We start from the raw sequence: 14,367 nt of genomic DNA, 5'->3' as shown, positions 1-14,367 counted from the left end.
TCAAATTCAATTTGCGTCAAATTATGGAAACTTTTATGTTTATTCCTCTTTTCAGTGGATTCTCACTCCCTAAGTGTACATTGGTAAAAGGCCGAAATGATAGGGTCTGGTGGTGCAGAGGGATTCCATTTTGTTTTCCGTTTAAGAACTGAAGTGTCTATGGTGGGTGCATGATCTTGAAAAAAATGTGTTATTTGTAACTTCCTAAAAAACGGAACAAATCCACTCTTGTCTGGAAAGGATCATAACGTGGAGTAGGCACAAAAGATAGGACTTTCTGTAGGACACTTATCTGTGGAGCAGTAAGTGGAAAACTAGATAAATTGAACACAGGAATCTCTTCTTGTTGCGTGTCAGCGTAGCTAGCTGTTACCATCTGTCTCTCCTGTAAGGACCTTGTGTCCTCCCTCTGCCTCTGTTGTAAATGAACGGTCTGTTGTATTGGTAATCTTGCGGATGATTGTAAGAAACGGATGGAATTCTCTCTCTGTATTCTTGGAATTGTTGTTGTGCAGGTATTATCCGATCTAAAAAATCGTCTGCCAATTCTTCCCTAGTAATTGTAACTGAACTAGTAAGTGATGAGGTGAATAGTTCTCCTGAGTCACTACGAATCCTTTTCCTGTTTCTGTTTAAAGGATGGGATGTAGTGAGTGTCCCTCTATACTATTATAGGTTTTGATATTTATATGTTTTATTTATTTTATATTGTTTGTGTTTTGATTTGTATAGACTCCTGACGCAGGCCTGTATGGCCGAAACACAGCTGTGTCGAGTCCCTTTCTCCCTGCTATCCACTGATGAATAAAGTCTATTTTTTAATTTCAACAACCAAAGTGTCGCCGCTCTATTTTTATACACATATTTGAATATATTTTTTATATTTCTGTGTTTTTATTTTGTATTTTTCATTTATTGTTATCTTTTTATTTTTTATTTTTTTAGTCACCTTCGCTGTTTTGTTCACTAGAGGCAGGCCATGTCAGACAAACCTGATTGATTTCTTTGACTGGGTGATCAAATAGTTAAACTTGGGAGGTGCGCTAGATGTGGTATACTTGGATTTTAGCAAAGCCTTTGACACGGTTCAGCATAGGCGACTGATAAACTGAGTGCCCTTGGTATGGGACCTAAAGTGACTGACTGGGTTAAAAATTGGCTAAATGAAAGTAGACAGAGGGTAGTGGTAAATGGAGTGTGCTCTGAGGAAAAGGATGTTATCACAGGTGTACCGCAGGGGTAGATCCTCTGGCCAGCTGTTTTTAACATCTTTGTGAGTGATCCTGCAGAAGGGATGCCTAGTAAGGTTTGTCTTTTTGCGGATGATACCAAATTGGAGACCCCAGAGAGTGTGGATGACATGAGGAAGGATCTGGTGAAGCTTGAAGAATGGTCCAATATTTGGCAACTAAGATTTAATGCAAAGAGAAGTGCAAGGTCATGCACTTGGGTTACAAGAATCCAGGGGAGAGGTACAATATAGGGGATGAACTGCTTCTGTGTACCAAAGAAGAGTGGGATTTGGGGGTAATTGTGTCTGAAACAGGTAGAAAAAGCGATGGTCAAAGCCAGAAGGATGCTTGAGTGCATAAGGAGAGGGATGACCAGCAGGAAAAAAGAGGTGATAGTGCCTCACTTCAGAGTACTGTATGCAATTCTGGAGACTTTAGCTATGGAAGAATATAAACAGGATGGAGTCAGTCCTGCGGTCAGCTACAAAATTGGTAAGCGGTCTCAGTCATAGCACATATAGGGACAGGTTTAGGAACCTCAATATGTATATGCTGGAAGAGAGGCGGGCGAGAGGGGATATGATAAGAGACGTTTAAATACCTCAGTGGTGTTAATGTACGGGAGGTGAGCCTCTTTCAAATGATGGAAAATTCTGGAATGAGGGGGCATACGATGAACGTAAGAGGAAATGGGTTTAGGAGGAATCTAAGAAAATACTGTTTCACGGAAAAAGTAGTGGATGCATGGAATGGCCTCCTGGCCGGGTTCGTGGAGACGAGGACTGTGTCAGAATTTAAGAAAGCATGGGACAGGTATGTGGGATCCTGTAAGAAAGGAAGAGTTAGTGATTACTGAGGATGGGCCACTGGGCTCTTATCTGCTGTCATATTTCTCTGTTTCTATGTATCTAAAATCTGAAAAAGACCAGACACATTTACCATACAGTCATTTATGTAAAAATCTGTAAAATTCAGAAAAAAGCCAGACAGTTGGCAATCCTAACTTCCTAAGTCCTGATCACATCTGACAGCCTCCTCCACCCTCACCTAAAACTTGATCCATAGGTAATTTGCCAGTGCCTTATTCTTGCCCTGCCCCCATAGCACCAGGTATTATTGACAGTGTACACCGCAACTGCAGACTGAACAATAGTTTTCTTTTAACAACAAAGAAAATTAAATATATGTCAAAATGACAAAAATAATAATAAAAGAAGCATACATGAATGAATTTATTTGTAATCCATATATGTGTGTTTGTGTGTGATGTGCATGTTTTGTGTGGGGCTGGTTACAAAGGCGTGGGCTAGTTTTGGGGCTTGGGGCAATTGCAGGTGGGTCATTTTCAGGGATGGGGTAGAGCAACTGTGGGAGGGGTAGTTTTTGTGGGTGGAGCAGTTACAGGAGTAATTTTGGGGGGTAGGAGCAATTTGATGGAGTGCAAAGAGCAGCGAACAGAAGATAAGGAAATCCTCATTTCAAATTGCCTCTACTTAGTGTAAGTGGCCGGGGTCTGGGAACAGCAGTGATGGAGTTGTCTAATTTTTCTATTCTATTGGCAATTGTATTTCTTTCTTATAATTATGTATTTGTTTTTATTGTGTTTTATGCATATAACCTCCTAGATCTCTTTTATAAGCTATGGTATAAGGATAGGAAACAGAGAGTGGGGTTAAATGGGCAGTATTCGTAAAGGAGAAGGGTAGTTAGTGGGGTTCCTCAGGGGTCTGTGCTAGGACCGCTGCTTTTTAATATATTTATAAATGATTTAGAGATGGGAGTAACTAGCGAGGTAATTAAATTTGCTGATGACACAAAGTTATTCAAAGTCGTTAACTCGCGACAGGATTGTGAAAAATTGCAAGAGGACCTTACGAGACTGGGAGACTGGGTGGCTAAATGGCAGATGATGTTTAATGTGAGCAAGTGCAAGGTGATGCATGTGGGAAAAAAGAACCCAAATTATAGGGACGACATACAAGGTTCCACGTTAGTAGTTACGGACCAAGAAAGGGATCTGAGTGTCGTCATCGATAATACACTGAAACCTTCTGCTCAGTGTGCTGCTGCGGCTAGGAAAGCGAATAGAATGTTGGGTATTATTAGGAAAGGTATGGAAAACAGATGTGAGGATGTTATAATGCTTGTTTATTTACACCTTATATGTGTGTAAACAAAGAAACTGACACCTATTATAAAGAAGAATAATCAAAAATTTTTTATTTTTTCAACTGTCCTCCCTTGGACAGAGGCAGCATGAGAACATCACACTGGAAGCAAAGTATACTTACAAAATATATTTTTAGCAGTAATACAGAGATATATGTTTGCTCAGCAGTAATACAGAGATATATGTTTGCTTTGCTTAAGATACATATATTCTCCTCAGTTTAAATACACTTACATTCGTGCTGCACCCAATTCCTGCACGTCAGCAACCCTTTTCTTTGAAGCCTGTTCTTTCTTATCTAAAAAATGTCTTCAGCATTCCTTCTGCCTCCTTGCACAGACTGTCTCTGTTTCACACCAGGCTGCTCAAGGCTGATTCTATGACTCCCTTATTATTTTTTTTTAATTTTTTTATTTATACAAGTTTTATTTTATACTTCCAAAGCAAAGCTTTGTCAAAAAGCTCCAATTATTAACAGGAAAATCAAATAATGGGATTACTCCCAGGAAATAAAATTCCATAATTACATAGTCCTCAATATAGGAGGAGACTGTGCATATAAACCTAATAAGAGGATAGGTATATACAGTGGGGGAAATAAGTATTTGATCCCTTGCTGATTTTGTAAGTTTGCCCACTGACAAAGACATGAGCAGCCCATAATTGAAGGGTAGGTTATTGGTAACAGTGAGAGATAGCACATCACAAATTAAATCCGGAAAATCACATTGTGGAAAGTATATGAATTTATTTGCATTCTGCAGAGGGAAATAAGTATTTGATCCCTCTGGCAAACAAGACCTAATACTTGGTGGCAAAACCCTTGTTGGCAAGCACAGCGGTCAGACGTCTTCTGTAGTTGATGATGAGGTTTGCACACATGTCAGGAGGAATTTTGGTCCACTCCTCTTTGCAGATCATCTCTAAATCATTAAGAGTTCTGGGCTGTCGCTTGGCAACTCGCAGCTTCAGCTCCCTCCATAAGTTTTCAATGGGATTAAGGTCTGGTGACTGGCTAGGCCACTCCATGACCCTAATGTGCTTCTTCCTGAGCCACTCCTTTGTTGCCTTGGCTGTATGTTTTGGGTCATTGTCGTGCTGGAAGACCCAGCCACGACCCATTTTTAAGGCCCTGGCGGAGGGAAGGAGGTTGTCACTCAGAATTGTACGGTACATGGCCCCATCCATTCTCCCATTGATGCGGTGAAGTAGTCCTGTGCCCTTAGCAGAGAAACACCCCCAAAACATAATATTTCCACCTCCATGCTTGACAGTGGGGACGGTGTTCTTTGGGTCATAGGCAGCATTTCTCTTCCTCCAAACACGGCGAGTTGAGTTCATGCCAAAGAGCTCAATTTTTGTCTCATCTGACCACAGCACCTTCTCCCAATCACTCTCGGCATCATCCAGGTGTTCACTGGCAAACTTCAGACGGGCCGTCACATGTGCCTTCCGGAGCAGGGGGACCTTGCAGGCACTGCAGGATTGCAATCCCTTATGTCGTAATGTGTTACCAATGGTTTTCGTGGTGACAGTGGTCCCAGCTGCCTTGAGATCATTGACAAGTTCCCCCCTTGTAGTTGTAGGCTGATTTCTAACCTTCCTCATGATCAAGGATACCCCACGAGGTGAGATTTTGTGTGGAGCCCCAGATCTTTGTCGATTGACAGTCATTTTGTACTTCTTCCATTTTCTTACTATGGCACCAACAGTTGTCTCCTTCTCGCCCAGCGTCTTACTGATGGTTTTGTAGCCCATTCCAGCCTTGTGCAGGTGTATGATCTTGTCCCTGACATCCTTAGACAGCTCCTTGCTCTTGGCCATTTTGTAGAGGTTAGAGTCTGACTGATTCACTGAGTCTGTGGACAGGTGTCTTTCATACAGGTGACCATTGCCGACAGCTGTCTGTCATGCAGGTAACGAGTTGATTTGGAGCATCTACCTGGTCTGTAGGGGCCAGATCTCTTACTGGTTGGTGGGGGATCAAATACTTATTTCCCTCTGCAGAATGCAAATAAATTCATATACTTTCCACAATGTGATTTTCCGGATTTAATTTGTGATGTGCTATCTCTCACTGTTACCAATAACCTACCCTTCAATTATGGGCTGCTCATGTCTTTGTCAGTGGGCAAACTTACAAAATCAGCAAGGGATCAAATACTTATTTCCCCCACTGTATAAACAACAAAATAAAGAAGAAAAAGGAGGCGTCTAGGTATTTAACATCAAACAATATGAGTCCGTAATAGAAACTCTCATGACGGCTTAGTATTCCTTGCATTTAAGAATGACCGAAGCTGTACCGGATCAAAAAAGTGATATGTTTCTGTGTCAAAAAAAATTACACATTTGCAAGGAAAACGTAACTGGAATTTTGCTCCCAATTGAACAGTCTCTTGTCTCATTGACAGAAATTTCTTTCGTCTTTCTTGTGTGGCCCTCGACACATCTGGAAAGATTTGTATCCTTTCACCGAAAAAGGTGATCATTGAGGTTTGTCTCAAATATAATCTCAAGAAGGATTCTTTATCAGCAAAAAACACAAATGATACCATAAGCGTAGACCTAAATTCTACCTCCTCTTGTGATTGCTCTAATAAAGCTGAAATATCAAGACCCACAGAGGGTTGACCCCTCTGCGGTATAATTTTCGCAGGAAGGAAATAAATCTTTTGCACAGGAGGAAGGTTATTTTCTGAGTATTTAAATACTTCTATCAGAAATTTATGAAACAAATCTCTTGGTGAGGTATATTTGAGAGAAGGAAAGTTTAACAGTCTCAAGTTTAAACACCTACTTCGATTTTCTAGATTCTCAATCTTTCTTTGCATTAAGTCCACATTTTGAAATATTTTAATCTCTTGGTCTTTTATCTCAGATATCGAAAGATCACATTGCTGTAGCTTCTTCTTTTGAGTAGTCAGTTCAGATTGAAGATTTTCAATTTTCAAAGAGTTAATATTCGTATTAGTTACAAAATTCAAGCATACCTTATGCAAGGATTCTATAGCGCACCATAGAGATTCTAGTGTAACACATGATGGTTTCTCCAAAGTTTGCAGAGTCACGGGTGGGTTAGGCTGGTCGGCAATACTTTGTTGATCAGCTGATATTTGCTCCATGGAGTTGTCTGTAATCCTGCTTCCCTTGGGAGTACTTTCAAGATTCGGTATTTCACGGGGAATCCCCGTTATTGGCAGCGCGATTTCTCCAGAGGAGTTCTCCCTCCCGAACTCTACAGCCACATTCTCAGGCCGAAGGGCGGGACTTCCTCCCGGAGCGCTTCCTGCCACTCGAATCTGCAACGGACTTCGAGGGCTTAGCGAAAGTTCGCTATCCAAGCCCGGACTCCTCTCAGTCTCGGGAAGCGGAGCGCCCGATGATGTTACAGGAACAGTGAAGGCTGTTATTGGAGGTTGCCTACTGGTCAGGTCAGTGGAGGGTAGGGAGATTCCCCCTCGCAGTTTCCCTTTCCGTTTAGGCATCGTAATGGAGGAAAAAAAAACAGTTTAGGAAACAAAAAACTCTCCAGCTCAGACTTCAGCGTCCTACCCTGACGCCATCTTGAAACAGTCCGACTCCCTTATTATTTTCACAGGTTTGTGACTCATATCTCTTTTGCCTTAATGCTTGCATTCCACTGACCATAGGAACTTTCTTTTTTCCTCATTATATTCAACATGCTGTTGTATCGCTCCATGGTGCGACTGCACCTTGAGTATTGTGTTCAATTCTGGTCGCCGCATCTCAAGAAAGATATAGTAGAATTGGAAAAGGTACAGTGAAGGGTGACTAAAATGATAGCGGGGATGGGACGACTTCCCTATGAAAGACTAAGGAGGCTAGGGCTAGGCTAGGTGCAGCGAAGGGCGACTAAAATGATAGCGGGGATGGGACGACTTCCCTATGAAGAAAGACTAAGGAGGCTAGGGCTTTTCAGCTTGGAGAAGAGATGACTGAGGGGAGACATGATAGAGGTATATAAAATAATGAGTGGAATGGAACAGGTGGATGTGAAGCGTCTGTTCACGCTTTCCAAAAATACTAGGACTAGGGGGCATGCGATGAAATTATAGGGTAGTAATTTTAACACAAATCGGAGAAAATATGTCTTCACCCAACGTATAATTAAACTCTGGAATTCGTTGCCGGAGAACGTGGTGAAGGCGGTTGGCTTGGCAGAGTTTAACAAGGGGTTAGATGGTTTCCTAAAGGACAAGTCCATAAACCACTACTAAATGGACTTGGGAAAAATCCACAATTCCATGAATAACATGTATAGAATGTTTGTACGTTTGGGAGGCTTGCCAGGTGCCCTTGGCCTGGATTGGCCGCTGTCGTGGACAGGATGCTGGGCTCGATGGACTCTTGGTCTTTTCCCAGTGTGGCATTACTTATGTACTTAAATAAATCTCAAATTCAAGTTTCTGTGTTGCAGAAACAGAAACTGCTCCTCCCATGGAAATGCACTGGGCCATGTTGTTGTTGTGGTTTTTTTTGGGGGGTGGGGGGTCTTTTTCCCATTTCAACCTGGGCTATTTTTTTAATGTGATGTGTCTTTTCCTCAGTTTTTCTCCCATTTTAAGGTTTAATCCCATTCTGTTATCATGTTTGTAAAGCTATTTTACCTTCCCCCCCTTCTGAGAAATAGACAAACATTTTTTAATCTCTTATGTACAATTCAGCTCATCTATTCAGCTGAAGATAAGAAACAAATCTCTTCTTTCAATTTTGAAAGTGTTTTTTTTCTCCATCTAGTGAGTCTATGGAGCCACTAAGGGAGGAGATGGCAGAGGAGCTTAGAAGAAAAACAGCACATTTTGATTTAAAATTACTGGAAATTCAAAAGGAGCTTCAGAACCAGTTGGAAACACAGCAAAATGAAATGAATTGTATAATTGAGGTGAGGTTTGATTTATATTTGTTTGTTTACGCTATATTAGCTTTTTAAAATCATACTCTCTTCTTTTGTTTTGTCTACGATGTTTTGTGTTGATTGGTACAATAGTTGTGCTTGTTTTTTCTACATCCTGAAAATTCTCTTAGGTTTTTAGGCAGTAATTAGTGTCATACCTGCACTAATAATGATCTTTATAACAGGACTCTAATTTATTTGGATTCACAATTGTGAGAAGTGTGTGATTCTTAAAAAGTAGAATGTTATTTACAACTATAGTATCTTAGCAAGTTAATGAAAACATAAAGGAGTCCTTTTAATAAGCTTACCATACGGGAAAATGCACTACTGCGGTGCACACTCTGGCATCCTGCGGTAGTGTTGGTATCTTTGCATGCTTCCCAGGCACTAAAAAATACATTTTATTTTTTAGCGCTGGAGGGGGGGGCGTGTTTTCGGTGGAGAGGGTCAGAGAATAAGCATGCCCAGCACTAATCGGTTAGTACAACTACATTGCTGCATGCCTACTGGTTAGCTCATGCTTAGCACATGAGTCCTTTCTGCCTACCAAATGGGTGTCAGTAAGGGCTCACGCGCTAATTGGGAAATTAGTTCATGGCCATTAATTGAGGAAAGGAAAACTCAGCCATTTTACAGCTGGGTAAAGGTGGCCTCAGCACACCAGGCAATCCATACGCTAGTCTAGTACGGGCCACCTTTTAGCGCAGCTTAGTAAAAGGGCTCAAAACGTTCTCTTCCATATCATCAAGCTGATCAATCCATAGACTGGTGGGTTGTGTCCATCTACCAGCAGGTGGAGATAGAGAGCAAACTTTTGCCTCCCTATATGTGGTCATGTGCTGCCGGAAACTCCTCAGTATGTTCTCTATCTCAGCAGGTGGTGGTCACACACAGCAGCAGCTCTGGCTAGGCCTCCAAGCCTAATCCTTAGGTTTTGTTGAGGCCTGGGGTTGAGGGCTCTTTTGAGCAAGTGCAAACCTGGTGGTGCCAGGTCCCTCCTTTTCTCCCCCCTCCCGCTGGCTCCGTTTAAAAAAAAAAAAAAAAATTTTTAAACGTCTTTAAAGGCGTTTAATTCGACGTTTCTTTAAACGTTCATTGCAGCTACTCACTGGGACACCAGTTCGTTACAGCTCGGAGCGGCAAGCAGGTAATTTTACCTTTTTATAGCGGGCAGGGGGTTCCCCGATTCTTCTCCTCGTGGCAATGGCGTCGGAGGGCGAGGGCGCAATGGGTCGCTCCCCGGATCGCTGGAGCGCTTCTAGAGGGGATGCGGGGGTTTTACAACCTGATTCGCCCTTGATGGGTGATAGTTTAGTGACCGATGAATGTCCCGGTCGTTCCTCCGGCGTGGCGGTTTTTTCCCGCCATAAACGCCCATCCCCCGCTCCTCGCCTCCGCCATCTTGGCCGGCCACGCGGCTCGGACGGCTTCTTCGGGGCCGCCCTTGAGGTTGGAGACATTAATGCCATGAACGCCCTTAATTTGGGCGACGGCACAAAAGCGGCTAAAGTTAAGCGCCGTTCTTCCCGCGCGGCTCCTTCACGGAGTTTCGCGCCGGACGCCATTTTGGATGCGCAGCATGTCTCTCCCCCGCTATTGCGAGCGCCGGTTGAGAGTGCGTCTAGGGCTGTTGCCCAGGCTGCGGAACTGCACAGTCTGGGGGGTTTCTCCCCCGAGTTTGTTTTGCTGCTGCATCAGGCTTTCCTCATGCAAAACGCTGCCCCTGCTCCCTCTTCTGATAAAGAGGTTGAGGTTCCCAGAGGTAAACGCCCTCGGGTTGATTTCCAGGCCTTGGAGGACTTTTGTCTCCTCCGATGTAGATGAGGGCAGCGTGTCTGAGGTCTCCCAACGATCCTTTGCGGATTCCTTGGAGGAGATAGATCCCCGCTCGGATGGAGCGGATGACCCCTCTGCAGCGCGGCTTTTTAGCCCAGAGGATTTGCCCAACCTGTTGTTACAGGCCATGGACACTTTGAAGATTTCCTCTCCGGAGGACGTCTCTCCCTCAGCCCTTGTTGGCTCTACCATTATGCTGGGGACGAAGCGCCCGCCTAGAACCTTCCACGTGCATGATGCCATGCACACCTTAATTGCGGCTCAATGGGATGTCCCGGAAACGAGCCTTAAAGTGGCTAGGGCTATGTCCCGCCTCTATCCTTTGGCTGTGAGTGAACGTGAGGCCTATCTGTGGCCTACCGTGGATTCTTTAATCACTGCGGTGACTAAGAAAACGGCGTTGCCGGTGGAAGGTGGCACGGCCCTAAAGGACGCCCAAGACAGAAGATTGGAGGCGGCCTTAAGGTCGTCCTTTGAGGCAGCTGCTTTGAGTTTGCAGGCCTCAGTTTGCAGCTCCTATGTGGCCAGGGCGTGCCGGACTATGGTGCAGCGGGCTTCCCCCTCGGATCATTCCTTGAGGGCTGATTGGCCGGCCCTGGAATCGGGCCTAGCCTATTTGGCAGACTTGCTGTATGATGTCTGGAGAGCCTCAGCTAAAGGCATGGCTCAGACAGTCTCTGCGCGGCGGTGGCTTTGGCTGAAACATTGGTCTGCTGACCACGCCTCTAAATCCCGTCTGGCTAGATTGCCTTTTAAAGGCAAGCTGCTCTTTGGGGTCGAGCTGGACAAAATCGTGACCGATCTCGGCACGTCTAAGGGCAAGAAATTACCAGAGGTCAGGGCTCGGGTTAGTACTCGTCCTGATACCTCCAGAGGACGGTTGCAGGAAGCCCATCGGTACCGCCCGGGCAAGTCGGGTTCCTCTGCCCCCTCTTCCTTCAAGAGGAATTTCTCCCCCAAGCAGCATTCCTTTCGCAGAGACCGCCGTCCCGGAGGTGCTCCCTCCGGTCCTCCCCCAGGGTCTCGTACCCAATGACGGGGCCTTGGTCCACGCCCCAGTGCAGATTGGAGGACGGCTGTCCTCGTTTCTGGGCGAGTGGACCACTATAACTTCAGACGCGTGGGTGCTGGAAGTCATCAGAGACGGCTACAAGCAGAGTTCTGCCAACCCTTAATAGACGGGTTTGTACTCTCTCCCTGCAAGTCTCCGGTCAAGCTGTGGTAGTGCAGCAGACCTTGGACAACCTGATCCGCCTGGGTGCGGTCGTTCCGGTGCCAAAAAAAAAAAAAAAAAAAAATCAGATTGGCAAGGGACGTTACTCCATTTACTTTGTGGTTCCAAAGAAAGGAGGTTCTGTCCGGCCTATCCTCGACCTCAAAGGGGTCAATCGGGCCTGGAAAGTGAGGCACTTTCGCATGGAGACTCTCCGCTCTGTTATAGCGGCAGTGAAGGCAGGAGAGTTCTTGGCTTCCTTGGACATCAAGGAAGCGTACCTGCATATTCCCATCTGGCCTCCTCTCCAACGCTTTCTGCGTTTTACAGTCCTGAGACGACACTTCCAGTTCAGAGCCCTCCCTTTCGGGTTGGCTACTGCTCCGCGGACCTTTTCCAAAGTAATGGGGGTCATAGCGGCCTTCCTGCTAAAGGAAGGAGTACAAGTCCATCCTTATCTGGACGACTGGTTGATCCGAGCCCCCTCTTATGCAGAGTGCGGCAAAGCTATGGTCCGGGTAGTTGCTCTTTTGAGCTCCCTGGGATGGATCATCAACTGGAAGAAGAGCCAGCTGCGCCCGACTCAGTCCCTGGTGTATCTGGGAGTTCGATTCGACACCCAAGTGGGCAGAGTGTTCCTGCCAGACAATCGGATTGTCAAGCTTCAGGCTCAGGTGGACTAGTTCCTAGTAGCCTCTCCTATTCGGGCTTGGGACTACGTGCAGCTGTTGGGCTCTATGACGGCCACGATGGAAGTAGTGCCCTGGGCCAGGGCTCATATGAGACCACTACAGCTATCTCTGCTGCTGCGCTGGACTCCGATGTCGGAGGATTATGCTGTGCGCCTTCCCGTGGACCCAGCAGTGCGCAAGGCGCTGAGCTGGTGGACGCAGACAGACAAGTTGTCTGCAGGATTGCCTCTGGTGACCCCGGAGTGGATTGTCGTCACGACAGACGCCTCTTTGATGGGCTGGGGAGCCCACTGCTTGGGAAGGACAGCGCAGGGGCTCTAGTCTCCTGCAGAGGCAAGTGGTCTATCAACCTCCTGGAACTCAGAGCCATTCGGTTGGTGTTATTGGAGTTCATCCCGGTACTGGTGTTGAAGCCTGTACGGGTCCTGTCGGACAATGCCACGGCTGTGGCCTATATCAACCGCCAGGGAGGTACCAAGAGCGCCCCTCTAGCCAGGAGGCTATGAGTCTTTGCCAGTGGGCGGAAGCGAACCTGGAGCAGCTTTCAGCGGCCCACATTGCCGGAGTCATGAATGTCAAGGCGGACTTTCTCAGTCGCCATACCTTGGAGCCCGGAGAGTGGCAACTATCTGCTCAGGCGTTCTTGGACATCACGAAGCGCTGGGGCCAGCCGAGCCTAGATCTGATGGCGTCATCGGCCAATGGCCAAGTGCCGCGCTTTTTCAGCAGAGGACGGGACCCTCGATCCCTGGGAGTAGATGCTCTTCTCCAACAGTGGCCGACACAAGAGCTCCTCTATGTGTTCCCGCCCTGGCCCATGTTGGGCAGGGTGCTAGACCGGGTGGCAAAGCATCCCGGCAGGGTAATCCTGGGGGTCCGGATTGGCCCAGACGTCCCTGGTATGCGGACTTGTTCAGGCTCTCAGTCGACGATCCTCTGCGGCTGTCAGTGGAGCAGGGCCTGTTACATCAGGGTCCCGTGGTGATGGAGGATCCCTCTCCCTTTGGTCTTACGGCCTGGCTATTGAGCGGCAGCGTCTGAGGAAGAAGGGCTTCTCAGACAAGGTCATCGCCACTATGCTGAGAGCGAGGAAGCGCTCTACTTCTACTGCTTACGCCAGGGTTTGGCGTATCTTTGCAGCATGGTGTGAAGCAGGCTCACTTTCTCCCTTCACTGCTCCAATTTCTTCAGTGTTGGCGTTCCTGCAAGAAGGTCTGGAGAAAGGCCTGTCGCTCAGTTCCCTTAAAGTCCAGGTAGCGACTCTGGCTTGCTTCAGGGGCCGCCTGAAGGGTGCTTCCCTGGCTTCGCAGCCAGATGTGGTGCGCTTTCTCAAGGGAGTTAATCACCTGCGCCCTCCTCTGCACTCAGTGGTGCCTGCGTGGAATCTCAACCTGGTGCTAAGAGCATTGCAGAAGCCGCCTTTGGAACCCTTGTCGAGGGCATCTCTGAAAGACCTGACGTTGAAAGCAGTCTTTTTGGTGGCTATCACTTCAGCCAGAAGAGTTTCCGAGCTCCAGGCGCTCTCATGTCGAGAGCCTTTTCTGCAGTTCACTGAGGCAGGAGTGACTATGCGCACAGTGCCTGCCTTCCTGCCCAAGATTGGTTCTCGCTTCCATGTGAATCAGCAGCTCTGTCTCCCTTCCTTTCGTAGGGAGGACTACCCAGAGGAGTACTCCGCTCTTGAATATCTGGATGTGAGACGAGTCATCATCAGATACTTGGAAGTGACCAATGATTTCCGGAAATCGGATCATCTGTTTGTCCGGTTTGCAGGTCCTCGTAAGGGTCTGCAGGCTGCTAAGCCTACAGTGGCAAGATGGGTCAAGGAAGCCATTGCAGCGGCTTATGTGGCCGCGGGGAAGGTGCCGCCTATCCAGCTGAAGGCTCACTCCACGAGAGCTCAGGCGGCCTCGATGGCAGAGGCCGGATCCGTCTCCTTGGAAGAGATATGCAAGGCGGCAACGTGGGCTTCGGCTCATACATTCTCCAAGCATTACCGTTTGACTGTGGCTGCACGGGCGGAGGCCCGGTTTGGAGCTTCAGTGTTGAGGTCAGGGATTTCTTGTCCCGCCCTGGGTGAGTACTGCTTCGGTACATCCCACCAGTCTATGGATTGATCAGCTTGATGATATGGAAGGTAAAATTATGTATAATCATACCTGATAATTTTCTTTCCATTAATCATAGCTGATCAATCCATAGCCCCTCCCAGATATCTGTACTGTTTATATTCTGGTTGAATTTTAGGTTCAAGTTTAGCCTTCAGTTACTTCAGGAGGACTTCGTGTTCAAGTTCTTCTTTC

At 46.5% G+C, this 14,367-nt stretch overlaps 1 protein-coding gene across 6 annotated transcripts in view; it reads left to right on the top strand.

Moving 5' to 3' along the window:
• SPDL1 (spindle apparatus coiled-coil protein 1) overlaps window positions 1–14,367 on the top strand; it is a 347,822-nt gene that overhangs the window by 20,399 nt on the left and 313,056 nt on the right. For all 6 annotated transcript variants that reach the window (XM_030222480.1, XM_030222482.1, XM_030222476.1 and 3 more), the window contains one exon: window positions 8,164–8,308. In XM_030222480.1, the coding sequence (XP_030078340.1) occupies window positions 8,171–8,308 (138 nt within the window). In that variant the 5' untranslated portion in view covers window positions 8,164–8,170. The remainder of the gene's footprint in view (window positions 1–8,163; window positions 8,309–14,367) is intronic.

The sequence above is a fragment of the Microcaecilia unicolor genome, chromosome 13, assembly GCF_901765095.1.
Source record: "Microcaecilia unicolor chromosome 13, aMicUni1.1, whole genome shotgun sequence".
Lineage (NCBI taxonomy): Eukaryota > Metazoa > Chordata > Amphibia > Gymnophiona > Siphonopidae > Microcaecilia > Microcaecilia unicolor.
The sequence above is the reverse complement of the archived record's forward strand: the minus strand, read 5'-3'. Positions and strand labels throughout refer to the sequence as shown.